The following is a 27881-nucleotide window of genomic DNA, read 5'->3' on the forward strand; positions in this document are numbered from 1 at the left end:
AGCCTGGTGGCAGCAGCATCATGGTATAGGGATGTTTTCCAGCAGCAGGAACTGGCAAACTAGTCAGTTCTGAATACAATCCTGCTCCAGAGTGCTGCTGATGTTAGTCTGGGGTGACGGCTCACTTTTCAGCAGAGCAATGTCAAAGAAGTGGCTTCAAAATCACTCTGTGAATATCATGGAGTGGCAAACTCCAGACTTGAATGTGATTGAACATCTCTAAAAAGGTCTGAAAATGACTATACAGACATCCCCCAGTTTGCTCAATATTATAGTAAAACATACATTTGAATGAAAATGAGAATAAAAGATTTTGATCTAAAAACAAAAAACAGGAAAAGAGAAAACAATAAAAAAAAACAAGTCAATAAAATCAATGTTTGCAGCAGTCAAGAAGTGTGTGGACGCTGTACATGCAGACCCAGGTTGACAACTTCCACCATTTCTGCCAAAGGGAAAACAATCTGCTAGAAGGGATTAAATGCAGACAGTGTTCCCTGACACCGTTACCTCTGGGAAAGGTGGCAGATCCTGCACACTGAAGCTGAAACTTTAAAAGGCACTATCTAATGTGAGGGCTTTTCATACACCGACCAGGATTTATTTCTGGTCCACACTGATTCTGTGACATCTGATCCACAGATTCTGATTTTGAATATTTCCAGTTTTCTTTTTCGAAGTATTTTCACATGTAAAAAAATAAAAAATAAAATAATACAAGCAAATATTATAACTAAAGAATTACAAGATTATTCCAATGCACGTATTAAAGGATTTGTTTGCTACCTTTATCTCATATTCCAATTTCTAGACGAGATTGTATTTTTTTTTATTATCAGATGTCTGCCTTTAACCTGAAACAGTCTCAGATTAACCATGTCAATAAATATCAGTGGAACCAACAACGAGGGTGATTTTTAGTCTCAAAATGGCTGTTAACGATTTTAACATAAGTACTTGAATAAATTAATGTTTTTTTCTGTTCCTTAATTAACAACTTAAAGTCACAGCAGGAGATTTCTCTGGTCCATCTGTAAGTGAAGAAAAGCAGTTCATACTATTGACCAACAAAAAAATGCATTAGAATGAGGCACCCAAACTCTCTTAAACCCTGGCCTGCTGAGGATATTACAACTGCGCACAAAATGGGCCAGATGAGATTCAAAATGATAATTAGAAATGCCATCGAGCAAAAAAAACAACAACAAAAATTTTTTGTAGCAGATATTTAAGTTCAAACAATTGTTGCTTAGGTTAGTTAAAACTAAAGCGAAGAAAGCCTTTCGAGGCATGCATGCAGGAACTAAAAGATGTTTTTAAGCTTTCGTCAATGTCGTCTTGTTTAGGCACAGCTGTCGAATTGGGCTGAATGTGTGTGGTGAAAAGTTACGAGGACGGCTGCTGGCAGCGTGAGACGCAGGACCCGTCCACGCTGGCAGAGCAAAGTGCTGCTGCCTGTTTCATATGGAAATCAATGCAGCAGAATGCCATCAATTGCCAAACAAGTGACTTTGGCTCTCACTAGTACACTCAAAAGCAGCTAAAAAACCTAGGAGCTTGGAAGCAAAAGGGAGGAATAAATAGAAGAACAGAGCCGAGGCTTGGTTCGGAGGGAGGAATGCTCAACGGCTTGGTGCACGCTTTAACAGAAGAATGAGTGGAGGGGGGAAAAAAAACATGAATGTAATGTCAGAACGCAATACTACGGATACTGTACAACTTAATTTTCCCTCAGGACAGTGATTCACAGCTTACCAGAAGCGAGTTAGAAGCTGAACTAACATGGATGGGGGGGGTGGGTGTGTGGGGATGTTGGTGAGGTTACAAAAGGATTTACTCACAAATTGAGCGAATTGAGCCAAACGTATTTCAGTTTCGAGTGAAACGTTACTGTTGCACAAGGATTTAGGCCTCCGCACCGGAAAGAAGCTGCCATGTGCAGGGTTTTATTTATGAATGTGCCGGCCTAGAAAAAGCTCAGAGGCAAACAAAAACATTTAGTAGTAGAAGACAAGCGGTTGACCAGCTGCTTTCTAACACACAAGTGCAAAACACTGAACAAGACGTTGCTTAGCTTTTTGTTTTTCCACATGAGTGCATAAAAATGCGCTTACTGTGTAGTTTGGTGGGGTTATTAAGATCCTCCTAGCAAATGATTACCAGGGAAAAGAAGTTCATTTAATAACTAAATATGTCAAGATCAGCAAAAACCATCAGAGGATGATTACTGGTACTGGTTAGCCTTAATGGCTAATGTGACACTTGGCAGTGTCACATTAGCCATTAAGGCCAATGTAAGCAATGAGTAGCAGCATCAATCTGACAGCAGGGAGCAGAAAGTACAAAGAAGGAATAAGTATCAAATTAAAGGATTTCCGTGGAGGATAGTAGAGAATATTAGAGAAAGTACCTTGCCTCTACAGTTAAATAGCATAAAGCAGCAACCGTTTATTAAACCTGACTTATACCCAAAGCTGAAACCAGATATTTATGTACATTCACTTAAAAGAAAAGACAAATACCCATTAGACTAAACCTTTTCTCCTTAAGGTGAATTAGAATTGCCACAACTATTTCTATTATGATAAATGCCACGTTAACAAAGGAATCCATCCATCCATTTTCTTGAACCCTTTTTCCCTCAGTGGGGTCGGGAGGGGTGCTGGTGCCCATCTCCAGCCAACGTTTCGGGCGAGAGGCGGGGTACACCCTGGACAGGTCGCCAGTCTGTCGCAGTTAACAAAGGATTGTTTTTCATAAATTTTTTATTACATTATATCTATATCTATATATCTATATGTATATATAGATATAGATAAATAGATATATTGAGTCACATTCATCGTTTCAGTTTCAGTGTTTGCAAAATCACAACTGCAGTGGATTGCTTGGATGCAATTTTTATTGGGATAATATAGAAGTACTATCAATATTTGGCCAGTTTGACAGAATCTACTTATACTTGTTGATGATACCAGATATATATTTTTAGGGGCTGAGACGCTAAAGCTCACTGAAAATGGTGGGGGTATTCAAAAAAAAATAAGAAAACAATACAAAATGTTATTCTTTGCAGCATCAAGAGCATAATTTTAGTTCTTTTGTCTTAGTTAAGTCACAACATTTGAGTGTATTGGAACCCCACCTGTAGGAATGGCAACAGCTAACACCCCTTGCTTTCTTTAGTGACCAAATGGGGGAAAAAATAAATCATTCAAGATGTGGGGACTTTTACATAAATGCAAGACTTCTAGATGTCTGAGGGTGTCATGATCACCTGCTAAAACAATTATAGCAAAATGGGAACAACATGGGATTGTTGAGTCACAATATAATTTGGCAAAAAGTACAAATAAACTAAAATAATATATATATAGTCAATTGAATCCAATTACATCGACCAATTTAAAGTCAGCTACCTACATTTCAATTTGATCTAAGTCATAAAAAAAAATCCAGCCAAGTTATGTTTATAATGCAAGTTCATAAAAAGTTTACATCAAAGGAGACCCTCTGAAAGTCCATGTAGCAACAAAGAACAGCTGACTGCATCGAGTTCTAAGTTTGCAGCAATTCCGTGCTGAGCAAGCATATGGTGACAGTGAAAAAGGAAAACCGCTTTCCATGGAAGTCGAAGTCATGTAGTTTCAAGGAATTGCTTACAAATGTTAGAGATGTAATTCCACTTTCGAAATTGAATAGTGTTAACACAATAAAAAGAAATGTGTTTTATCAAATAGAAATAATTGATTATTTTTTGAAAAACATAGGCTAAATTAATGTCAGGCGGCAAGAGAAAAAAGGGTTGAGTCTCTTTTAGAAAGTATGTGAATATGTAGTTACAACTTTGTTTACTGCAACTGTAATTAAACATTATGTTCAGAATTCAGGTCCAAGATGAATACGAGGTAAAGCACCATAGGCACCTTAAATAGGCTACAACTTAGGGCACGCTTCAGTTCATCATTTGGGATAAATATCTAGTTAATGATCATTGTAAGTCTGCTGACTAAGCCAGATGATATTCAGTTATTTTTACTTCAGTCATCACTTTGTAAGCTTCAGCTGCCATCAGCAAAATTTCATTTATAGTTCTGTTACTGCCCACTTTCAAAGGAAATGCCAAGGGAAGTACGAGCCAACACAGATTTCCCTTTACATTTGACATATTTTCTTTGAGGAAATAGATTAGCTTTTTTTTATTATTATTATTAAAACAAGCAATAGAAGTGACCCTTCTCAACTCTGAGCAGTTCCCTGGTTAGAAATGATTCCAGTTTGCAGCAGCAGCAGTGTAATTAGTTGCTTGATTCACACTAAGGAGCTTACATGCTAAGAGTTGAGCAAAAAGAAAGCAGATTACAATCTGAGAAGCAGGATCTAGCTGTGCTGCAAACAACATGCACAAGTGTGAGGCCGTCACATTCACAGAGTAGCTTCTAAGCATTTTCTCGCTTTCATATGCGAGAAAAAGCAGAGATTATTTGATGCAGTTTAGGGTGGGCAGTGAAAATCTGCCCCACTGAATGAGATTTGTACCAGCAGTCTCTCAGTCCTCACAGATTGTCTGTAAGTCACATGCTCTTTTCTGCTACCTAGCAACAGTAAAGCTCAGGCAAAAGTTCTCCAATCTGCCTGAGAGAGGCTTTGTACTCAACCTTTAAACTACAACTAGGAGGTAAAAACTTGCAGCTCTAAATGTCTCTGAAGTGGTTCCATTAAAAACACAAAAAATAAATAAACCTACAATGGAATATATATGTATATAATCCTGCTATAGATATTTTTTTTATCTATAGCAGGATTATCTAATATATATATATATACATATACATATATGTGGCAGCTAAATTGTTGAACTCAATGTGTGTGTGTGTGTGTGTGTGTGTGTGTGTGTGTGTGTGTGTGTGTGTGTGTGTGTGTGTGTGTGTGTATTTAGTTGATTAGCTTGAATTCCTCTGCTTTGTACTGATGAGCAACAAGTGCACAGGCTGAGTCACATGTAACTCTCCAGGTCCTCATTCAACTTTCTCACACAGAAACTGGAAGTAGCAGGAATAACAGAGTTAGAAAACTTACCGTCAGCATGGCACCATCCAACAGAGCATAAAAAGAAGAAAAAGAGTTGAAGCGGCGGTGCTCTCCACATTCTGGCTGGCCCGTCCAGCTCCGCGCTGCAGATGGAGGAGCTGTAAGGACTGAGGCTGGGATGCTGTAGCTTTCCTCTGTCCCTCTCGGCCCGCTAGTTGATGAAAGGGGGCGTGCACAAAGGCCAGGACCGCCGTCCCCCTCCTCCTCCTCCTCTTCCTCCCAGCTCCCAGCCCAGCCCTCGGCACGTTGGATAAATCCTCTGTGGGCCCTGGAAGCTGCATAATGCCATGCAGGTCCGAGCTTTCCTGAGAGCCAGTGATTTTACACTCTCAGCGGGTTGTCGTTGTTATAATTTTGCCCCACGCTTGGGAACTAACAGAGGGTCTGTATATTCATGCTTGGGAAAACAGACTAGGAGAGCTGGAATTAACACATAAATGAAACTGGGGACAAACAAAACAAACCACAATTAACTTTCTGAACGTTTATTATGATTATTGTTATTTAATTAAATCGCTTTCTACTCCCACAATTAAAAACGAAAATAAATAAATCCTTATAGTATAACTTCAAATCAATACGTCTAAACCCAAGAGGAAGAATTCGGCCCTTTGCTTTTTCTAAGATTAATCGTAAGAAGCTCAACGTCGCCATCGTGCGGCCAAATGGCAAAGCCAACAAATCATCCGTGCTACTGACGGATGCTTTATGTTTTAAAATTCAAATCTGCCACTGGCAGATTTCAATCAAAAAATAATGTATATCGGCCAATACATACTTTTTTTTCTGGTGGAAAACGAGAAAAGCATCTCCTAAAAGATAATAAAAAGAGTAAACATGCATTTTCATTTTTGAAGAAAAAAAATCAACTCTAAAATTTTGACATTTTCTTCAAGAAACAGACAATTTTACAGTAATCGGTAAAATGATGGTTAGCTGGAGATGGGCACCAGCAACCCTCTCGGAATGTAGCTTTTTGAGAAGACACGTGGAAAGTTTATACTGAACAAAGAAACAACATTAACAAAAAATATTTAATCGGATAGGTACGATAACGGAAGTCCAGATAAACAAGTTATGCACAAGATGAGAGGTACGAAAGGGATAGAACCTGGGAAATACTGTTACAACTAAATGACGACAGGACGGAAGAAATTAAGAAAGAAAGAATAAACTATTTGGACCATTTTATTTTCACGGGATAATACCGCCATCTGCTGACATCTTTGGTTCTATAGTCTTCGATTTATGACTTCTCATGTGCAGTTCCTCCTTCTATTTTTTATTGTACACTTTAAGATATTACACAAACATAAACACCTTAATAAATAATTAAGAGTGACTGAACACATTTTCACCAACGATATTTTAAGGTAAATTATGTACAACTTTAAATTGAAAATTGTCATCGCAAATTTATTACGAGGGAACACAATAAGAAAAAAAATAAATCCAGTGTATCCTAAGGGGGTCCGGCTTAAAAATACCATGAGCACTGATTTAGTTCCGGCTAAAAAAAAATGTACATTTTGTAGGATTTATATATTTGTGACGTGACGTGTTAGATTCGGCCCTACATACTCGTGTACGATAGGTGGCGGTATTTACCTTAAACTAGTTCGTAATCTACCGTTAAAACAAAATAGAGCGGTTGCTATTAGCAACCGAACACTTAGTAATCTAACTGTAGTCCTTGTTGAGGGAAAATCTACCGTAAAATTAGACTTTTTCCGGGGCATATCATGACGAGTCCACATAGAGATTCGAAGGACGTCCCTGAGAAGGACAAAATCAATATGGAGGTACGTTAAAAAAAAAAAAAAAGGTCAATTCAAACCAATATTAGCGGACAGTAGTTTGATCAGCAGTGAGCGAAAACTAGCAACAGTTGTCAAAGCAGTTCCTCAGTTAAAGATGCCTCGGAATCTTTCTTTTGTTGCTTATTTATGAAATCTGTAATTATTAAATGTTGGATTAAGATATTATCTTTCAAACTGAACGTGTTTTAAACGTCATCTGTGGGGATGTTGAAGTGTAAAACCTGCAACAAACAAAAAAGAGCTGTTGGGGAATCACCACACAAGGAAAATTGATGTTTCACTTTGAACATCTAATGCAAGTATTTTCTGCATTAGAACAATATGTGACTTAAAAACACAAAAAATAACACCAAAAGAAAACAAACGAACATCAATAAAATCAATATTTTTCCTCAGTTCCCCTTGTTTTTAATATCAGCAGCACCTAATAAAATAAGTTCCTGTTCTGGCCTAATTCATCTTGTTGCCACAGTTCTATTGTTCTAAGTTTAAATATTTAAACTTAGAACAATAGCCAAAAGAGAACATTGTAATGTGCAATTTTACTAAAGACTGCAAGTTTCAGTGCTTTTGGGGAAAAATAATAATAATAAAAAATAAATAAATAAAAACAGAAAAACCTCTGTCTTTAGATGAATCACCATGAATGTGGATACTGTTGACATGTTTTTAACCCAGGATTGTTTTTCTTTCTTTTTTTTTTCCCCCAGCATGTAGATGGTATTCAGCCATCAAAGTCAAATCCACAAAATTCTAATTTCAAAGACAGCAGGGATATACTGTGGTCCAGGATAGATGAGCAGTCGACCTTGATCTACACACTGAAAAAAAGAGCTGATGAAACCCATCTGCGAAATCAAGCCCTTCAGCAAATCAACTCTGACCTTGAGGACCAACTAGCCCTCTGCCAGACAGAACTAAAGGATGAAAGAAAGAGAGCAGACTTGTTAAAAAGTAGATTCACAGATCTGGCGGCCAACAATCAGGGAATCATTCATTTCATGGAGGAGCACAAAACCCAGAACGTGGAGCTAAAGGAGGAAGTCAAGCGGCTGCAGTTGGAAAATGATTCACTCTTCTCACAGAAACTACATGATAAAGAAATGTTGGTTAAAAAACTGCTGCAAGAAAATAACCTGCTCAGAGATAAATGTACCACTAATGAACAGAAATTCAGGTAATTTTTTAAAACTTGTTTCTCAGTAAATTAATCAGATTCAAAAGATATATAAACAATTTGCATTCCCAGCCCCCTAAAACATTAGGGATGTCATTGCAAAGGTAAAATATGTAGATTTTTGAATACAGGGAACCTTTGACTTTGACTCTTATCATCAATTTTATGCTTTATGTTTTTATTTGACCTGCTGTTCTTTATTGATGTCCCTAATCATATCATCTTATGTCTAAAGTGAGAAAATCGCTGAAAGTGAGTCAAAACTCAGAGAACAAGCAGTCCAGCATCGAGTCAAAGAGTTGTCACTACTGGATCAGTTGCTTGATGCTCAAAATCAGCAGAAAAATGCTGAGGAAAGTTGTGAAGGTAGATAACTCTGTTCGTTTTTAAGTTACAAGTAATGCAGCCGTACATGTCTCAAGTTTTTTCTTCCAAACTTTCAGATTTGCAGCTAAAACTTTCAGAAGCTCAAGAAGAACACGCGTTGAAGGAGACAAGCTTAAAAGAAACCGTAGCGCATCTGACCTGTGAAAAAAAGAAATTATTGGAGATTTCTATGGAAAGAGGCAAATCAATCCAGGTAAATTAAAATGATTTTTGTTATTAATAAAATACTAATACTTGCCAAAAAATAAATAAAAAATCATAAAGTGTTGACTTTTCATACAAACTCATCTTCCATACAGGAAAAACAGGAAAAAATCCAGGAGCTGCAAACAAAATGGAAAAACGAGGAAAAAGCCAAAATTGAAGCACAGAAAAGGTAAAATACAGTTACCATGAGTTAATGCCATGTTTATACTATACAGTGCCCTGCAAAAGTATCTGTGTTAAGATTTCTCACAATAAAATCACAAATTTCAATTAATTTTATTGAAATTTTATGTATTTACACCCCTATAATTCCTAAATAAAACACAGCATGTTGTAGAGGGAACATAATGAGTAAACAGAGTCAAACTGTATTTAATTTATTGAAAATTGAAGAAGCACAAACAGTACCCCACTGAGATGTGGTCTGCCTAAACTGATTAATGCTCTCCTTATGGAAGAGGGGCCCACAGTTTAGGGGGCGGAGGGGAATCCCACTTTTGCATTTTTATAGAATTTTCCAATACGTCCTCTCAACATGAATAGTCTCATGGCATCCTGTTTAAACCAGAAATGCTATGTAATCAGCTGAGACCTCATATTATTATGGTTCCATTTCTATTGTCTGAGGTGTGTTTATTAATGCAATCTTAACTTTTCCTCAGATTTGCATCGGACACAAAAGCAGTGGATATAGACACACGAGTGAAGTACCTCCAGATTGCTCTGGACAAATCCATGTCAGAGCTGCAGAAGCTGAACGAGGTTTGTTTTACCACAAATCTTTAATTTAAGACTATCAAAGCACTGAACGTGTGGTATTTCTACAGGATTTTGATGCCTTCAAGGAGCACAGCAACAACCTGCTGACACAGGAGAAGAATTTGAATCGAAAACTTCGCCATATTTTAGGTTGAAACTTTGCACTATGTATGTAGCAGAGCGGTTTTTCCTACTAATTCCTAATAAAAATAAAATATCTTTCAGAAAGAATGTTTAGATGTAATAAATGCTTTCTCGTAATTTTTTTGTACTATGACATGTTTTTATATGTTTTTATTTAATTTCTACTTTTCAATAAGAATGGAAAAAGAACACCCACTTAGAATGATTCATTGTTTCTGGAGAAGAAACTTTACAAATGTTCACAGCCTCAAAGGAAAAACACTTTTACGAATGTTCCTCTGCCAGAGGAGCATTAAATGTGTGGTATCATGTAGAATCAACGTGTTTGAGCTTAATATCATGTTATGTTGTGATTGGGTGAACATTTTTAGGATATTGTGTCCGGAAATGCAGGAGCTTCTTAAAGAGACAAAAGCGCAATTTTGTCAAATTGCGAAGCATTTAAATAATCTATTCATTGATGCCTATAAAGGAACATTACTCAGAAAAATACTTATAAATCCCTTACATGTGCATTTTTTATCGTTGTCAGTGGAACAAAGATGGAGAGGGATTGTTTTTTTTTTCCTGAACTGTCATTAAGTGCAACATTCCTTGGTGTCAGAAAGTCTCCTCTAATTACTTGTCGCCTGGGGCTCTCCAACACAAAGCCTCTTCATCGTGGAGCACCATAGGTAGAAGAAGCCTCTGTGAACTTTCTGCCAGTCTGCACAGGACCCAGCTCATCTTTAGGCACACCAGGAAGAGATCACTTAAAGGTCAACTGGACCACTGAATGGTCAGATGGTAATTCTTCAGGGTCGGGAGGGTGGAGAGTTGCCTGCAGGTTGCAGTAATTTATCTGCTGGAAATATTTTGCATGCCACTCACCTGCTGGTGCAAAACGTCTTTTGATTTAAATGCTGATTAAACTAATTAAACCCTCACATACTTTCACTGATTATTTTTCCAAGATCTCATTAAATTACTATGTGTGTTGTAATCCAAAAACAACGGATCTTTGATGTTTAGACCTTGAGTATGGAACATTTTTTTATTTAAGTAGGGAGTCCTAGGGAGGCCACTAGAGTCCTTTACGCACTCTGGTGGTCGTTGCTTGGTATTTAAAACAATATGAAGTTATTTGACCTTGGATCAACCCCATTTCGTCAGCCAGAGCCGTTATGGTTGTTCCAAAGTCTTGGGTGAAAACCAAAGGTGGCCGGCTCTTTTCCATTATGTCCTCTGACCTTCAAACCGTTCCAAACTGTGGGCTTAATACTGTTTTGTATCTCAGCTCTAAAACTCTGTTGTCAGGTTCAGTTTTCTACAAAGAAACCCACCGGTCTCAGAGGTGGTGTTGGTTTGTGTGCCAGTAGTGATAAGAGTTCAAACACACTGTAACTTAAAGGTGTCAAAAACCTGTGGTATTCCAATCAAACAATGCGATGACTATGACTTTAAAATGTGTTTTCCACTTGCAAATGTGTACATCTGCAGCCACCTTCACTGGCAGGTTTTCAAACACCACTCTCAGCAAACATACATTGTTATTTTAGTCTTAACAACTCATCCCGACAGCATTCTCCTGCCCTGAGGCAACAGCAGGAGTCTTGGCACGACTCCACAAGATCTGTCTCCTTATAAAGGAGGAGGGAGCATCTCTGGTTCTTTCACTCTCTCCTCCCAGAGTGTCTACTGCTGTTGTGGGGCACAGTCGGCCTATGGTCTGTGCTGACCCTCTGCTTCATCTCTCAAGCTCGCAATTTCACAGGAAGTAGAAGAACTGGAAAACTGAACATCTTTGAAAGAGTGAGTCGTTGTGAAGATTATTGTCATACTGTTTCCAGGGTGCATTTTTCTCCTTCTTGCCACTGTGTTTTGATGTACCTGGATTTGTAAAGCTGTTTGATTTCAGATCAGGTGTCACTTTCTCCTCAGGGGCCATGATGCTGCCCTGTTTTACATCAGTGCTGCTGGTCACATCAATCTCCAGTGTTTGGGCTCAGGACTTTACCGAGGAAAGGAAAACGTACAAGAAATCCAGAGTCAGGCCGGTAGCTGCAAGTATCCACGATGGACAGGGTGAGAAATTTGATGAAAATTAGAAAAATGCTTCAGACAGCACAACATCAGTATTATTTATTTATCTATGTTGTAGTCTTCAAAAACACCTCAGATTTGACTTTTTACCTGCTATTATAAGGGTATTTTAAAATGTCCCAGCTGGACATTTATTCAAGAATAATAGTAAAAAAATTTCAGATGTTTGAATGTATAAAAAAATCTGATAAAATTTCTATTATATGAAATAAACTGTGCCAATTTAGACATCATTCAAAGGGCTTTAATAAACTATAATTAGCTGTCAACTATTTGTTGAATAACAATTAATGTGCTACACCTTAAATGTTATGAACCTGTCTGTTTACTTATAGAAATGATTATATGTTTTAAGAAGAATAGTGGAAAACAAGTTAGTGACTTTAAAAAATGTAAATAGTCCATTATTTTATATACTCTCTAAGATCACGTATCTCCAGTTTCCACCTATCATTGATTAATCAGGATCTAATAACGAAGCCTCCCATGGAGCTGCATTCAGTAAAACTAAAGTTAGACTGGACCACCACTTTTCAGTAGCGTCAAATGGTTTTGTTTGCATCATAAACTATTTTTATTTATTTTTCACATGAATCCCCTCTGTTGACTGTGGATGTGAGGATATAGCGTCACTTGGTAACTTTCTTTAAAAGGATTTTTCTTTGTATCCAACAGGACTCTGAATCCACAGCTCAATCTAGAAATCCAAAAAGGACTAAGCTAAAAACCAAGAGGAATATTCAAGCCAAAACAGAAACTGCCATTTCTCAAGCTAAAGGAATTCATGTGTAACCACTCCTGCAGTCCAATCACTCAGTGAGGCAATCCATTGTTGTTCTGGTGTTGAAAGCTATTTCTAAGAGCTTGAGTTCAACTTTTCATTTTCTTTTCTTTCTTCTGTCAGAGTAAAATTAGTCCCTAAATTATGAGTAAAACCACTTCCCTCAGACGTCTTGTAGACCAGCAAGCTCTTAATATATGTTAAAATTTGTAAACTTTAGTTACTATTTTGAATTAAGTTAGGGTGTATGTTGTGATATTTCACAACACCATAGTATCTACTTGGCTGTATAACTCAATGCTTATCTAGACCACTGTTACATGAAGTTGTGGATTTGCCAGTCACTGTTAAGTTAATCTGCAAAAACCTTGTTACTACTGCAAATTTGCTTTAGTTTTTTTTTTCCTCACAGCCATCCTGGATGAAGACTGCAGCCTGGAGCTTTCCTTCTTGTTGGACAGTTCTGAGAGCGCGAAAGACAATCATGAGCAGGAAAAGCGTTTTGCGATGGACATGGTGGACAGACTCCAAGGAGCGCGCCTGCCAAGCGGCCGCAGCTTGAGTTCCAGGGTGGCCTTGCTGCAGTACAGCAGTCATGTTATCAAGGAGCAAACCCTCAAAGACTGGAGGGGACCCGAAAACTTCAAGAACCGGATCACACCTATAGTCTACATTGGACATGGCACATACACCACCTATGCAATCACCAATATGACAAAGATGTACCAGGAGGAATCCAGAATTGGAAGCATCAAAGTGGTGGTGTTGCTCACAGACGGCGTTTCGCACCCAAGAAACCCAGACATTTTTTCGGCCATTGCTGATGCCAAGAACCAGGGCATCAAGTTCTTCGCTCTGGGCATCACTGGGACGGCCAACGAGCCGACCAACATGGCCGAACTCCGCCTGCTGGCCAGCTCCCCGGCCTCCCGCTTCCTCCACAATCTGCAAGACGAAGACATACTGCAAACAATCTTCACTGAAGTAGTGAGTACGAGCTCTTGCCAGTCACCTGACAGCACACACAAAGGAAAAAGGGTTGTATTGAGTTTAAACCAGCGTCTCTCCAGAATGTACACATGGACAGGCATGTTCAGGTATTTGACAATGCTCAGAAGAAACAAATGAAAGAATGCGCCAGCCAGATCAGGATTTATGCTGATCTCTACAGCTGCACAACAACTGTTTGACTTATCTGACCAAACACTGGAGATCAAGATTCCAAATGCTCTGCAACTGCTTTGTACGAACAAGTAGAATTTACATCACTTTTTCCCTTTATGATTGCATGGCTTGTATAAACTTGTGCCTTCTATTTTAAAATCATCTCTTACAAAATTATCCGTTTGTGACCAACATCCTCTACATGAGTGCAGCAAATATAACTTGTTAACTAAAAGCGCTGCATTTCACTTGATTCCCCTTTTCTTTTCAGACTGGCCTAGCTGATGAAGGAGTAAGTATATTCCCAAGTTAGATTGAGAAAAAGTTAACATTTGATGCAGTGTAATTAGATTTGACTAAAATGTGTTTTATTTTGTTTTTCCAAGTGTCCCTTGGCTCAGAGATGTGCATGTGAGAAAGGAGAACGGGGACCCAGCGGACCTGCGGTGAGCATTTATCCTCACAAAAGCCACATTTTTCCAAATTTTGTTTTCTTCATGACCCTAAACCTTAGTGTTTTTTTATTACGATTGTATGTACTAAAAATGAAGTTTGTGCTTATCAAAATGTGTACTCATAACTCTGAAAAGTGTGTTGTGCATTTCTCTTCAACTCCTTACAGACAATGCTTTATAGAAATGACTTTTGGTGCAATTCTAGTCACAATGCTGTTTATGGAATATCTGCAAAACAGTCAAGTTCAGTCTGATTAGATGTCACAAATGTCAAACATATTGTTTACATACTAACTAGCTACATTTACTCTGTTACATTTACATCAGCCAGTTTAGTTTTGCTACACTATACTAATTATTTTCACTTGAATTATATTATTATGAAATATTGCTACTCTTACTTAAAATGTCTGGATACTAAACCCACTGTTTGTAACGTCAATGAATGAAGAACAAGCATGTTTTAACTAAAAATGCATGAGACAGACATTATTTTCTACCTGCTAAGCCTGTTGAGCCATCTGGGGATCATAAAGACACAGTAATCTAATTATAGGGAATGCTTATGTTCACTGTTAACTAGATTCAAATTCAGTCCCATCCCCTCCTCAAATAAACAGCTCAGTTATGGTCAAGCTCTGAGGTAAACTGACAGCTGGGTGTCCAGGTGCCCTCACCTCCGAGAAATTCCTCAAATTCTTACACCCAGACAATAGAGGCTCTCATAATTGCTCTCATTAGTTTAATGACCACCAGGCAGCAATGTGTGGTTTATAGCAACAGATGCATTTGTGGGCCAGGTGCAGCTCAGACCAGAAACTGCTCAGTGTTTGGACAAGATAGCTCGTTTCTTGTAACAGTCACAGAGTGCTGTCAACGATACCTGTCTAGAGCGAGTCGAACTTCCACTTTGCAAATCTTCCTCATGACAAGCTTTAATGTATGGGTCGTAGGATCAAGGCATCAATTGTTAAAGCCATTTGAGCTCTTCTCAACAAGAGAACAGAATGTCAAACACAGAAAATTGCTGAATTTTGACCCCCGATTTTGTTCCTTTCCTCAGGGTAAGAAAGGTCGCCCCGGTGATGATGGAGCTCCGGGGCAGAAAGGGCAAAAGGTGTGTTGCTTTGAGTTGGGAAATTCCCCAACTGGCAGTGAAAACGAACTCATATGGAATCAGTCAAATGGTTGTTGTTAACGACATGTGATAATTAGAATTATACACCTGAAAAATGTAACATGGAAGAAAAATGTCAATCAAATATTTGTTTTACATGCCAGTCAAAGCAAGTGTTGGGGTTGATGGATGGATGAACTAAATGTAATGTGAAATTTGAAACCTCGGGGCTTCTGAAACTGTTTCAAGAAACATCATAGTGAGGACTTTTTAAAATCATTGACAACATTCATCTGAAACAAACACACCACATCTCTATCTGGTTTCCTCTTTTGGGCCACATGTTTACAGAACCAAGATGATGATTGACAATGTTTCTCAGTGGCAAAATATTTCCCAAGACAATCCAGGAGATCAAGTCCAATATCGATTTGTGACCAATTTGAAGTTTGAAACGCTTGGTGTCGCCCTCTGTTGGTCATTATAAAGAATGCAGGTTTAAGGTACTTAAAAATTGCCTTGGCCAATCTGTTGATGCAATTTAAAGTTAAGTTTAAATTTTATTTCATTTTCTTGAGCTTTTCTGTTTGAAGAACATAGACTTTCCAGCTCTCTTTTAGCTAAAACATTTTTTTAAAGCAGTTATTACCAAATGTAATATCTCTTTTGCATCAGGGAGAATCAGGATTAAGTGGAATACCTGGGCGAGAAGGAACTGAGGTAAATGCTGTAACTCATGAACAAAACAGATTATTTTGCTGATACTCACCATTCTGTATTAAAATCAATAATTACTTTTATCTGCAGGGCAAGCCTGGTTACAAAGGAGATAAGGTATTCAGATGAATCCAAAAAGTTAGAAAAGTTGTTTCCATATATGCATATACATGTTTAATATTTGTAATTTCTGCACAGGGTGAGAGGGGTGAGTGCGGTACTCCAGGATTCAAAGGAGACAGGGTATGAGAGTGTTGTTGATACTTGCTGAATCTACAGTTTGCTGATTGTTTTTTTCTTCTCTCCTTACACTTTGATTAATTAGTAACTCTTTTTTTCTGTATGATGTGCTTCAGGGCCCAGAAGGTTCAATTGGAACAAGAGGGCCAATAGGTCTGCAGGTTTGTAATACTTCATCCGACACTGATATTTTTTCCATGTTCTTTACTTCTTTTATTTGTTGTTGAAAAAGTATGATAATAAAATGTATCACTCTGAACTATTAAAATGAAGTACTATGGACCAAAATGAATTACTCACAGGAATCCCATTTGATATTAGGAATGGGGGAAAAAAATCACCTGTGAAATGAAAACATTTTGATCATTCTATAAATTTCTGTTTGATTTTCTGCCCAGGGGTTACCAGGACCACATGGAGACACTGGACCAGAGGGACCTCAGGGAAAGCAGGTTAGTCTCTTATTTGACTAATTTTACCCTGCTCATGCCACATATATGTTGCAACCTCCGCTCTGCATTTCCTTTTATGATATGTTAGAACAAGAGTTTTGGAGGTGTAATACTTTGGTATTAACCCCAAAGCAAAACACTTACCCCTGTCATGACTCACTACTACAATCATCATAATGAATGCAGGATCTCTTATGGCCTGTTTCCTGCAACTAAATACAGAGCAAAGAAAAGTCCCTGCAGCAATGTCAGTCTCTCAAATATGGCTTACATTTATGGCCATGGATGGAAAGTCTGTGTGGCCTGTCTGGCCTTGGAAATATCTGTATTAGGATTAGGATTAACTGGAGTCTTAGTGGTCTCTTAGTATGATTTTTGTTCCTCCTCATTGAATGAGCTATTGTGTGATTGAATATCTCATAAATACTTATCATTATACTATAAAAACCTAATTATAAAATGCATAATGATAATATGCTTTAATACCATAAAAGGTTGAAATCATTATATTACTCACAGTCACATTTACATTTTTAATAGCTACCTAAATTAAATGGGAAAATACAGAAAAGAAATCTCTGCTGTCTTGAATATCCCCTAGTCTCATTTAGCTAAGAGTATTTTGTAAACTTGTCAAACATAATCATATTTACATTGAGCAGTGATGTACAGAAAAACAGCTAATTATACAGGAGGTTGGAGGTGGTGCGTAATCAATAATCCTCCTGTGTGAAACATATATTGAGGACAGAGTAAAAGTTAACATGCATTCCTATTGTTTCTATGTAAATAATCCTCCACTTCTATGTATTTACCACTTGTAAAACGTGTGTCAACATTTTAGTCATTCGTAAATTAGTGTTTTCATTTTGTGTTTCTAAATTATAGAACTTCTAAGATGGTGCGAATCTCTGATTAGCAGTTAGCTACTGACTGATATGTTTTTTCTAAACGAAAACACCGTTACTGTTATCGACTCCAGTCAACAAGTTAACTGCTTATTTTTTATTACCTATTAATTAATCTAAAAGCAAGCATTAAGACTCACAAAAATATTTTTAAAACTTGTTAAACTGTTCTGTTTTTTTAATTGCAGGGAGAACGAGGCCTTTCGGGTCCTCCCGGAATTCAAGGAGAAACTGGTGTTGGACTTCCTGGTCCAAAAGTAAGTCCATAGTCTATATAAATATATTTTTTTGTAAATATTTGTAATCAATTAGTCATTGAGAGTCACTTAATAAGTTTTTATTGATCCGTAGGGTGACATGGGGTTCCAGGGCCGACCAGGTCCTCCTGGTCCTCATGGGGTGGGAGAGCCTGGTCCTCCTGTAAGTTACAACACACAATTTGTGACTCTCCTTTAGACTAATATTGTTCATTTTCTTGTTACTGTGTGGGTGACATGTACATTTTTACTTTCTTTATAGGGACCCCAAGGACAGCAAGGCGTTCAAGGGGGGAAAGGACCCCAAGGAGAAGGACTTCCTGGACCAAAGGTTATTTTTAAGTGCTGCATATTAGATAGGAAGCTAATGAAAATAGTTGTTATTTTAAGGGATGACAGAAGGATGCAGTGACTTTCACATACTGTATTGATAAAAATATGTTTTCAGTCGAGGTCAGCTAACTAAGGCACAAAGAGAAACTGCTGTTATCAACCATTAAAAGACTGAAAATTATATATGAAATAAAGATATTATAAAGTCAAGTGTAAAAGATGGAATTTAAAACCGTAACTGAGAGGAAATTTGGTTGTATCTTAGCAGAGCCAATCTCTGTCACTGACTCGCAGCTCAAATGTTGACTCTCTTGGTTTCTAAGAGCTTTGATCCAAGCAAGCCACAGCATGCTGCCTCCCGAAACACAAAGAAGACGATCCATTCAACATTTAGGACAGAAATGCACAGCTAGTAGCAAAGCACTTACTTCAACTTAAAAAAAAAAAAAAAAAAGTGTTAGTATAGTTTGTAGTACTTTCAGAAACTTGGCTGAATTACAAGGTAACCTCTGGAAAGTTCCAGAGAACTTTGATGGAACATTCATGAAAATTTAGCAGGTACTTTCAGAAACTTTCATAAAACTTTTGACGAACATCTGCAGAACACAGATACACATGAAAGTCTATTTTCTTAATTTAACCAGTTCCTGGAGGAACCCAGTAATTTCCACCAAAGTTTCATTATAGCACCTGGTATGTTCCAGAAACCTCCATGTAAGCTAGGCGAATGTACCTGCTAGGTTTTGTGAAAGTTTCATTAAGATTCTGTCAGATTTTCATAATGTGCATTTTAAGTTCTGGAAAACTTAAAATGCTTTTTATGAAATTATTTTTATGAAACTGCTAAGTTTCATGAAAATCATTTGTAAGTTCCAAAACAGAGTCTGATAATTCCCTGAAAGTTCATTGAAAGTTGCATTTAAGGGTCCACAAAATACCTGGTAAGGTCATAGAAAGGAACTGAGATGACTTAGAAAGTTTCTGCAAATTATGGGAAGTATTGCGTATTGTTACAAAATAATGCTATCATCTTACTGTTGCAGTTTGTGGATTAATTAACAGTAGTATCTGTATGTGATTGTTAAACATTTTCCATTAAGAAATTTAAAAGTTTTATTTAATTGTAAGCAACAAAATGTTCCCGCAATGTATGTGTGTGGATTTCAAACAGATTGCCTAGGTTGGATCAGATATTAGTAAATCTAGGCTCATAATGGGCTTCTGTTATGAGACCCACTGGAAATTAGCTAGGTCCCACTTTTTACCCAGACTGGTCCTGAATCAAAAAGCACTGTAGGCAATTAAACATGGAGTCATTACATTTCCCCACTGGRACAGACTGTTAACCCATTTGCTTCCACATGGCCGTATTTGTAAATGCTGTGATGTAAATTGATGGGATTCACCTGGTTTATTTTTCTGCAGGGGGATCGAGGGCTCTCAGGACCGAGGGGGCCGAGGGGCCAGCAGGGTGTTAGCATCAAAGGAGAAAAGGTGGGTTGTAAATGCATTTAACGAGTGGAGTTAACTGTAACAGTACACTTTCTGAAAATTAAGGGGAATCCCAAAAGATGCCCCGGGCTACAGGATATTCTACTATAACATTAAAGCAAGGCTGGATGGTTGTTTACCACCTTTAACATCTGGTTGCCGTGGGAAAGTTGCAGCAAGTACAACTTGTTGCAAACTGCACTGTAAGACTTAGTAATTTTAAACAACTACAGTAATTCACATGAAAGAACATTTGTCATTAAAGTTAGCCACATTTTAAATGTACAATACATTTGAAAAAAATTTATAATTTGATTTTTCTATGTGTGGCAACAAGCAAATGTTTCTGTTCTGATCCAGATCAAGCGTGCATTGTTGTTACATAGATAACCTTTTGAGTAAACCATGTTGAGAGTGATAGTCTTTGCATCAGACGCTCACTTTTAGACAGAACGTCAGAATGATAAAGCTGATTAAACACACCTGGATGCAGTTTGTCAGTTGAGATCAAAACATCTTTTCCCTTTTGCTTTGCAAGAGTGAAAAGATGAAAGGGTCAGTTTATTTGCATGTTTTAGTTTCAAAGTCTTACATGCACACAATTGCCATGCACTGACATTTGAGACGTGGTTATGAAACCAAGCATAGAATTGGGCTTCCTAACTTTTCAGTTCATTAGTACGTTCCAGCTGATTGGCTGTTTTATAATAAATCAGAAAGGAGATTCCATTTGAACATGGAGTAACGGGTATCGACAATGAGACACATGAAAAGGTAAAAAGTGCAACTGAACATAGGGAAGAGGTTGAAATGCTAATAAAATTAATTTATGCCACAACTTATCAAAAAATAATAATGCTCAACTTTTGTTTTAGCTTTTTTTTTTACATTTGGTGGTATAGTTATTGTTTTATTGATTCTTTAATTTATTTAATCAAGGCAAGTTTGCGCCTCCACCGATGTCACAATTCGAGTAAAAAATAGGGAACACCTAACTTGCTAAGCATTTCATTCTTAAATATTCAGAATGTTGAAGATGTAAAAAAAAAAAAGCTCTAGCAAAATCGATTTTTGAGAGCGGAAAAGTGTCTTATTTTAAAATGAAAACTGTGTAAGAGTCCAACCTTTTAATTTTGGTAATGATGGGCCTTTTGTCAGTCTTTTTCTTTGTACTGTGGTAATAAGTTCCAGCTGAGAACTGTAGACTGGTCATAAAAAGCAGTAAATCATCCACCGTTGATAAGGATTCTGAAACGGTCTTAACCATGGTGCTTTACCTCCAGGGTGAACTGGGACCAACAGGTTTTCCCGGACCAGCTGGAGAGACAGGGGTGGGCATTCAGGGAGAAAAGGTAAGCTAAATTCAACTTGATTAAATGTTGCTAAGGCTATCTTATAACTAAAAGAAACCCATCCATTGTAGCAAATTATGTTTTAAGTAAGAGTTCAATCAATATTATTATACAGGGAGTCGAGGGACCAAGGGGTCCACCAGGAGTCAGAGGAGTTCCAGGGGAAGGATTATCTGGACTTAAGGTTTGTTCAAAGAGGAACGGGCTCTGTGCATCAAAAAAGGAAAGAGTTGGAAAAAAAAGAGCTTGAAAAAAAATCCATATTGTGCTGTCAGTGTTTTGTTTGTTTCTGTTATATAAAGCTAAACAGCAAAAACCTATCACACATATACAATATTTATAATGTAAATAAAGAAAACATGGAACATTAAACTAATCTATTAAATGGGGGCGCAAACCTCCAAATGACCCCATATACATAAAAACAATAAGAACCCCTAAATGGCTTTTTTTTTTAATACGATGCTTGTGTGTCCCCATTTCTAATACCGCCCTGGGTCACTAGCCATATGGCCTGTAACACTGTATATTAATATCATTTTCCTTTCAGGGTGACCAAGGCTTACCAGGAGAGCAGGGAGCTCCTGGGGAAAGAGGCATCGGTGAACCTGGTTCAAAGGTATATAAATCACTTCTCATGACTAAAGTTTTCATCACCATGAAAAGTCTAATAATATTTTCCAACATATTCGGAAAATAAAATCTGAAACGTATCCGACTGAAATCGTAGGGAGAACCTGGAGCCCCAGGACCAGGAGGTCTTCCTGGTCTTCCAGGAGAAGATGGAGCTCCAGGACAGAAGGTAAAGCATGTTGCGCAGTGGGTGACCATCCATTTTTTTGGCCACTATTAAAACAGCTCCTTGCTCACTCACTTAAGGGGGAGCCTGGCTTATCTGGCTCAAGAGGTCTCGAGGGAGCTCAAGGCATTGGCATTCAAGGAGAGAAGGTATGTTTCATTATTAATTCTTGTGTAGGATTAAAAGTGATTTCACTTCGATCGTGCCTGGTGTTCTCTGTTTTAGGGCGACCAGGGTCTGAGAGGGATCCGGGGACTACATGGTCCTCCTGGGATTCCAGGACCTTCCGGATCAAAAGTGAGAGACCTAATGCAAGACTACAAATATATTAATGTTGTTGTTGGATAGAAACATTCAACAACCTTGGAGCTCCAGCCCTTCCCTTTGCTTGTCATCCCTTCTAAATATCCTGAATTTGCAGCTGGTGAAGATTTATGCCACACTAACCAAGCAGAGCCAAAAAATGTCGTTTTTAATGATGTTGGCAGGACAAATGTTTCTTTACACATGCATAATTAAGTCAGAGTTGTCTTGCCAATTCTCTTCTTTCAGGGTGAACGTGGAATTCCAGGTCCGCAGGGCATGACAGGGCAGCCGGGACGGTCCGTATCAGGTCCAAAGGTAGAACAGGGATCTGAACATAGATTTTGGCAGCAAAGAACTAAACTGTCAAATAAAATCTGATGGCAAAGATGGAATGAAAAAGCCGGTTTAAGTAATCAGTTTGGCATTTGTGTTTCACCGTGTTCAGGGTGAAGTTGGTCCCGCTGGTCCTCCTGGTCCTATTGGGGAAACGGGTCTGGGTCTACCTGGTCCCAAGGTAAATGCCATCACTGAAGAGTTGACGTGCTTTTTCACAGAGCTGTCTACAAAATGATGTCAGTTTTCATGAGTGATTTTTTTTTTTTCTGTTTTCAGGGCGATCGAGGTCTTACAGGTCTAACGGGTCCAGTTGGGCCAAAGGGTGAAGGCATCCCAGGCCCTGTGGTATTGTCATTTACCAAAACATAAAACTGTGCAATGCCTGCAAACAAAACTCTTACAAAATGCCTCTGTTCTGTGTCCAGGGCCCTCCAGGCATGCCAGGGTTACCAGGTGAGCCTGGACTGGAGGGAGTGGGAATTCCTGGTCCAAAGGTTTGTCACCATGATGTTTTGTGATCTGAACAGTTCCCCCCTCAGTCTGTGTTTCTGCTGTCCTTATGGGAATCCTCATCTCTGTTTCAGGGTGACGTTGGCTTTAGAGGCCTACCAGGTTTGCCCGGCCCACCAGGCGAGGGATTACTGGGACCACCAGTAAGGAAGATCTCATTCCTTACAGCTGCATCAACAACTCTAACTCAGAAAAAGCTTCACAAAGTAGAAAATTAACAAAAACAAGCAGGGAGCTTGTTGCCTTTACTTTTATTTCAGTGCAGACTTTGTAAAATTTTACTTTGAATAAGGGGGATATAATTAATCCTCTGTGATATTATAAAACAAATATTTTCTGCTTGTTCAGTTCACTTTAAAAAAACAATTGCAGGAACAAAAGRAAAATTATATTTCTCGAATATTTAGAAAAATCATCTGAAATCTTCACCAACCAGTCTCCTCAATACCAGAACATCTTAAAAAAAAATTTATCAACGTATTTCACATTTTTATTAGTTTTTTTTTCAAACATGAAATGGAGAAATTGATTAATTTTATCACAGTTAAGTTATTTTAATAAAACATTCATACAGTCAATCAGACACAGAACATTTGTTTATTTGTCCATTTTCAAACGAGGTGTAGTTTTTTATAATTGCCTTTGTTAATATTTTTATTATAAAATGAATACAATTATTGTATGCTGTATCTAAATGTTTTTCAGGATTCATAAACTTGATCTTTTCTTAATATTAGGGTAATATTGGGAGACCAGGACCAATTGGTCCAGCTGGACCTCCAGGAGAAGGTATTCAAGGCCCAAAGGTAAATTAGTTATTTAATTTAATGTAACTCAATATGAATGGTATTCCATAATATCACCAATTTTATTATAGGTTGTTCTAAGTTTGAAGGACTGTAATTAAATTAAGTTAATTTAAAATCTAATCTCAGGGAGAGCCAGGATCTCAAGGTATGACTGGACCCAGAGGGCCTCAAGGAGAAGGATATCCTGGACCTAAAGTAATGGATTACCATTTATATTCAAACAGTTCATCAATGTCTGATTTATTTGCCTATACTGAAAATGTGTTTTTCTTTGGGCCAGGGGGACCGCGGGTCACAGGGAGAGAGGGGAATGAAAGGCACAAAAGGAGACATGGGTGATGCTGGAGTCCCTGGAGAAATGGTAAAATATGTGAAAAAATTAATTGTGTGAAATGTGGGTATACAGGTTAGCATTCATCCAACTCTAGTCATAGGTGAAAATAAAACTGTTTATCTTAGCACTATGAGATCAACACAGTGATTGTTTTTAACCTTATGTTTTCAAATAACAGGGCAGAGCAGGTAGCAAGGGTGAACCAGGCCTTACGGTAAGTTCACAAGATCAGCCAAATGCTTTTATTTTCAATTAACAACCTGTTCAGTTCTTAAAGCTTGCTTCCTTTTACAGAGAGAAGACATTATAAGGATGATCAAAGAAATATGTGGTAAGAAGGTCACCCAAATGTCATTTTCATCTGTCCTGTCTCATTTCTAGGGTTTTAAATGCAAATGACCTGGCCAAAAACAGGCGTTATATATACAAAATCGCAAACCTCAGATTCTACTCGGCATTGATTCCCAATATTGGGACATAAAACCCAAAGTTTTACATCCTTACTTACTGAGGATCAGTAAACACAACAGGATACAGGTGTGAAGCAAACACACACATCAAGTAAAACCATTGGAAAGACATAAAAGAAAATATGTCGTAGAAAATTAAGACAAGCACACACAAATACAAATGACAAAATACAGACTAGACAAAATGAAACAAACTGTTTCTCTGTTGCTACCGCTTGAGAAAGAATCTGGCTGTTGTTTTACTGTCATGTGAAAACCTTTGGCTCTAGCAGGCTTGTGCTTAGAGAGTTATTTGTTGCACATCAGCAGTGATGGGCTTATTTAAATCAAATGTCCACTCAGCACAAACAATACAAGCATTCCAGTTCAATTGTGTTTTTAATGGAATTGTCTTCTTTCCACATTTCAGGATGTGGCATCAAGTGCAAAGAAAGACCGATGGAGCTTGTGTTTGTCATAGACAGCTCAGAGAGCGTTGGTCCTGAGAACTTTGAGATCATCAAAGACTTTGTCACTCGGTTGGTGGACAGAACCACTGTTGGACGCAATTCCACCAGGATCGGACTGGTTCTCTACAGTCTGGATGTCCTGCTAGAGTTCAGCCTGGCTCGTTATTTGACCAAGGAGGACGTAAAGGAAGCAATCCGAAAAATGCCTTACCTGGGTGAGGGCACCTACACAGGGACCGCTATCAAGAAGGCGACCCAGGAGGCTTTCTTCAACGCTCGATTTGGAGTCCAAAAAGTAGCCATCGTCATCACCGACGGTCAGACAGACAAGCGAGATCCTGTCAAACTTGATTTGGCAGTGCGAGAGGCTCATGCAGCAAACATTGAGATGTATGCTTTGGGAATAGTTAATTCTTCTGATCCCACACAGACTGAGTTCCTGCGAGAACTTAACCTCATTGCATCTGACCCAGACTCTGAACACATGTACCTGATCGATGACTACAATACTCTACCAGGTGATGATTTGAGTGAAGTATTAATATTTTTTGACCTGCAGTGTGTCCAAATTGACACATCTCTTGTCTCTTCTCAGCACTGGAATCTAAACTGATCAGCAAGTTCTGTGAAGACGAAAACGGCGCTCCCATTTACAATTACATCCCAAATGGGGCATGGAACAACAACAACGGACTAGGTCTTCATAGAGTCAATGGAGGGTATGTCAACGGATATAATGGGTTTGACCATAACGGTTATGGAAACAGTGGACATGGGAACAGGTATGAAAAGGGAGTTAAAAATCAAAGAGAAACCAACAACAGAGGGCGTGGTGACACTTTTACACTGCCCATCAGTGCTGATCCCCGTGTTCTACAGGTACCAGTCCTCTGAACTTTTTACTCACAAAATATTTCTACAAGAAACGTATTTTATTGTATAATTTGATTTTAGGTAGTGGAAGACGATGATGGGGAAGATTTAGACCTGAGGGCTCGTGTGCAGACCGGAAGCAGCACATCTGTAGTCAATGTCGTCAAAGCCACAATGTCATCAGCTGCAAGAGAAAGTTCTGCATCCAAAGAGGAAGTTTTATCATCATCATCAGCAGCACCTGTATCCTCATCACCTTTGTCAACGCCAGCGTCTAACACGTTTTCAGACTCTAAGCAGAAGGAGGTTGTAGTGAGTCCAGACTTACCTAAAGGTGAGTTCTGCACTTCTACTCGAAAAGCTCATTCCAAGAAAATTACTTCTGTGGCATGACCTTACCGTCGTAGATATAAATTCTGTGAAAACAGCTATGCTAATATTATAATTCAATTGAATTCAGTTAATTATATGTAGCATAATATAGCTCTAATTCACACCATGTCATCACCAAAGCTACTGTACAAAATAAGTCATTTCAGTCCAATTATACATACATTCTAATTGAACCTAGTTATCAAGTAATGTAGTGAAGTTCAGTTTTGTCATTTAAATTGGTTTAAAAAAAAGTTTTCCATCTAAGGAAACTCAGGAGATTACATTGAGTGATTGACTTGCAGCAAACCCTCTGACTGAGCAAGGCTGTAGGGACAGTGGAAAAACTCCTCTTTCACAAGAAGAAAACTCCAGCATAACCTGGATCAGTACGAGCAGCTTTCTGCCAAGAGTGACTGGGGAATTGAGAGGACAAAGCAGAATGCACAAATAACAAACAGAAGATCTGAGGAAGGACTACTCTCTATGTTAATGAGAAGTACAAAGTTAGTAGCAGAAGAAGGAGAAAAGCATTGACTTATTGAGATCATTAAATTTAAGAATTGAGCCCTGGAAAGACAATCATTTGTTAATGTTTTAGGAGTTTGAGATTTTAAATGTTGTGCGTTGCTTTGTTATATTTAATAACCATAATTCATGCTTTTAAGAATCTTTTTTTATTTAAATTTCATGTAGTTGGTTTAGTTTTGGTGGGCACATTTTTTTTTTTAACTCGCCCATTTCCTTTTCAGAGGTCCCTGCTCTTGATCCTCGCTGCAATCTCATTTTGGACCAAGGAACCTGCAGAAACTACTTAATCCGCTGGTATTATGACAAACAGGCCAACGCCTGTGCACAGTTCTGGTACGGAGGCTGCGGTGGGAATGAAAACCGCTACGAAACTGAAGATGAATGCAAGAACACTTGTGTTCTTTTAAGAACAGGTGAGCTCAGTCAGTGATTTCAAATCAAACAGGCATGTTCTGCTTTTTACTTCTTTTGTCCAAAACCAAATATTTGTTTCTGTTTCAGCCGGATAGGAAGACAATTTGGAAAGACGTGATTATTCTGGAGTCTCAACATTTCTAGTTTACTCACTTGTATTCAGCAGTTTTCTTGCACTTTTTGAACACTTCGGTCCTCAGATACACAAGCATATGTTGTTCAGTATTAAATATATTTAAGAAATTACTTTGAAAATATATCCACCAACCTGCTTGAAAAACTAACCAACTTCTTTACCTCGGGACTGAATGTGTAGTCATAATATTTTTAGAAAACAGGGTTTTTTTTAGGGTTTAGATGTCATGAATTTAAAGGGACAACCACAGAAAATGCAGAGCCAGATATTTTTTTCCATGCCATCTGTTTAGTTACATATCTCGAACCAGACAGTCATGTTGAGATATTTGCTTTAATATATTTTTTACAACATATCTGTTTGGGTTTCTTAATTTTTTCTTAATATGTTTTTGGGGTTATTAATGGCAGCTGTGATTATCAAATGCTGCTCTAAATGGTCCGCTGCAAATTTCAGAAAAATGAAGATAGAAGCAGTTTTGTGTGTATATATATATATATATATATATATATATATACACTGCTCAAAAAAATAAAGGGAACACTTAAACAACACAATATAACTCCAAGTAAATCAAACTTCTGTGAAATCAAACTGTCCACTTAGGA

At 38.0% G+C, this 27881-nt stretch overlaps 3 protein-coding genes across 6 annotated transcripts in view; 2 read left to right on the forward strand and 1 right to left on the reverse strand.

Annotated features, from left to right (window-relative positions):
* The window catches only part of lrp2a (low density lipoprotein receptor-related protein 2a), a 55512-nt gene extending 50286 nt beyond the window's left edge, over positions 1-5226 (reverse strand). For 3 of the 4 annotated variants that reach the window (XM_008399880.2, XM_008399871.2, XM_008399864.2), the window contains exon 1: positions 5080-5225. In XM_008399880.2, coding sequence (XP_008398102.1) covers positions 5080-5149 — 70 coding nt within the window. In that variant the 5' untranslated portion in view covers positions 5150-5225. Of the gene's footprint in view, positions 1-5079 lie in introns of all 4 variants that reach the window. The other variant, XM_008399889.2, reaches the window with a different exon arrangement.
* A 1508-nt stretch (positions 5227-6734) lies between these two features.
* On the forward strand, positions 6735-9702 carry zgc:172182 (coiled-coil domain-containing protein 89). The gene is made up of 7 exons (XM_008399852.1): positions 6735-6893; positions 7622-8088; positions 8324-8454; positions 8532-8668; positions 8775-8851; positions 9345-9444; positions 9510-9702. The coding sequence occupies exons 1-7, from the start codon at positions 6834-6836 to the stop codon at positions 9594-9596; spliced, it is 1059 nt and encodes a 352-aa protein (XP_008398074.1). The 5' UTR covers positions 6735-6833; the 3' UTR covers positions 9597-9702.
* Positions 9703-11271: 1569 nt separating this feature from the next.
* Positions 11272-27740, forward strand: col28a2a (collagen, type XXVIII, alpha 2a). The gene is made up of 36 exons (XM_008399845.2): positions 11272-11376; positions 11506-11649; positions 12861-13435; positions 13884-13904; positions 13999-14058; positions 15131-15184; positions 15860-15904; positions 15992-16018; positions 16100-16144; positions 16258-16302; positions 16540-16593; positions 17690-17758; positions 17853-17921; positions 18021-18089; positions 19517-19585; positions 20866-20934; positions 21050-21118; positions 21485-21553; positions 21665-21736; positions 21814-21882; positions 21959-22030; positions 22286-22354; positions 22485-22553; positions 22652-22720; positions 22801-22869; positions 22960-23028; positions 23623-23691; positions 23821-23889; positions 23975-24055; positions 24207-24242; positions 24323-24359; positions 24908-25465; positions 25543-25826; positions 25902-26154; positions 26945-27136; positions 27225-27740. The coding sequence occupies exons 2-36, from the start codon at positions 11511-11513 to the stop codon at positions 27230-27232; spliced, it is 3693 nt and encodes a 1230-aa protein (XP_008398067.1). The 5' UTR covers positions 11272-11376; positions 11506-11510; the 3' UTR covers positions 27233-27740.
* The last annotated feature ends 141 nt before the right edge of the window (positions 27741-27881 follow it).

Source organism: Poecilia reticulata, linkage group LG2, assembly GCF_000633615.1.
Source record: "Poecilia reticulata strain Guanapo linkage group LG2, Guppy_female_1.0+MT, whole genome shotgun sequence".
In the NCBI taxonomy this organism is placed as follows: domain Eukaryota; kingdom Metazoa; phylum Chordata; class Actinopteri; order Cyprinodontiformes; family Poeciliidae; genus Poecilia; species Poecilia reticulata.

Coding starts and splice junctions, on each gene's coding strand:
- zgc:172182 (XM_008399852.1), top strand. CDS start 6,834: ATGACGAGTCCACATAGAGATTCGAAGGACGTCCCTGAGAAGGACAAA. Junction 8,089..8,323: donor ACTAATGAACAGAAATTCAG/GTAATTTTTTAA, acceptor TTATGTCTAAAG/TGAGAAAATCGCTGAAAGTG. Junction 8,669..8,774: donor AAAGAGGCAAATCAATCCAG/GTAAATTAAAAT, acceptor TCTTCCATACAG/GAAAAACAGGAAAAAATCCA.
- col28a2a (XM_008399845.2), top strand. CDS start 11,511: ATGATGCTGCCCTGTTTTACATCAGTGCTGCTGGTCACATCAATCTCC. Junction 17,759..17,852: donor TTGGACTTCCTGGTCCAAAA/GTAAGTCCATAG, acceptor ATTGATCCGTAG/GGTGACATGGGGTTCCAGGG. Junction 22,721..22,800: donor AAGGCATCCCAGGCCCTGTG/GTATTGTCATTT, acceptor TTCTGTGTCCAG/GGCCCTCCAGGCATGCCAGG.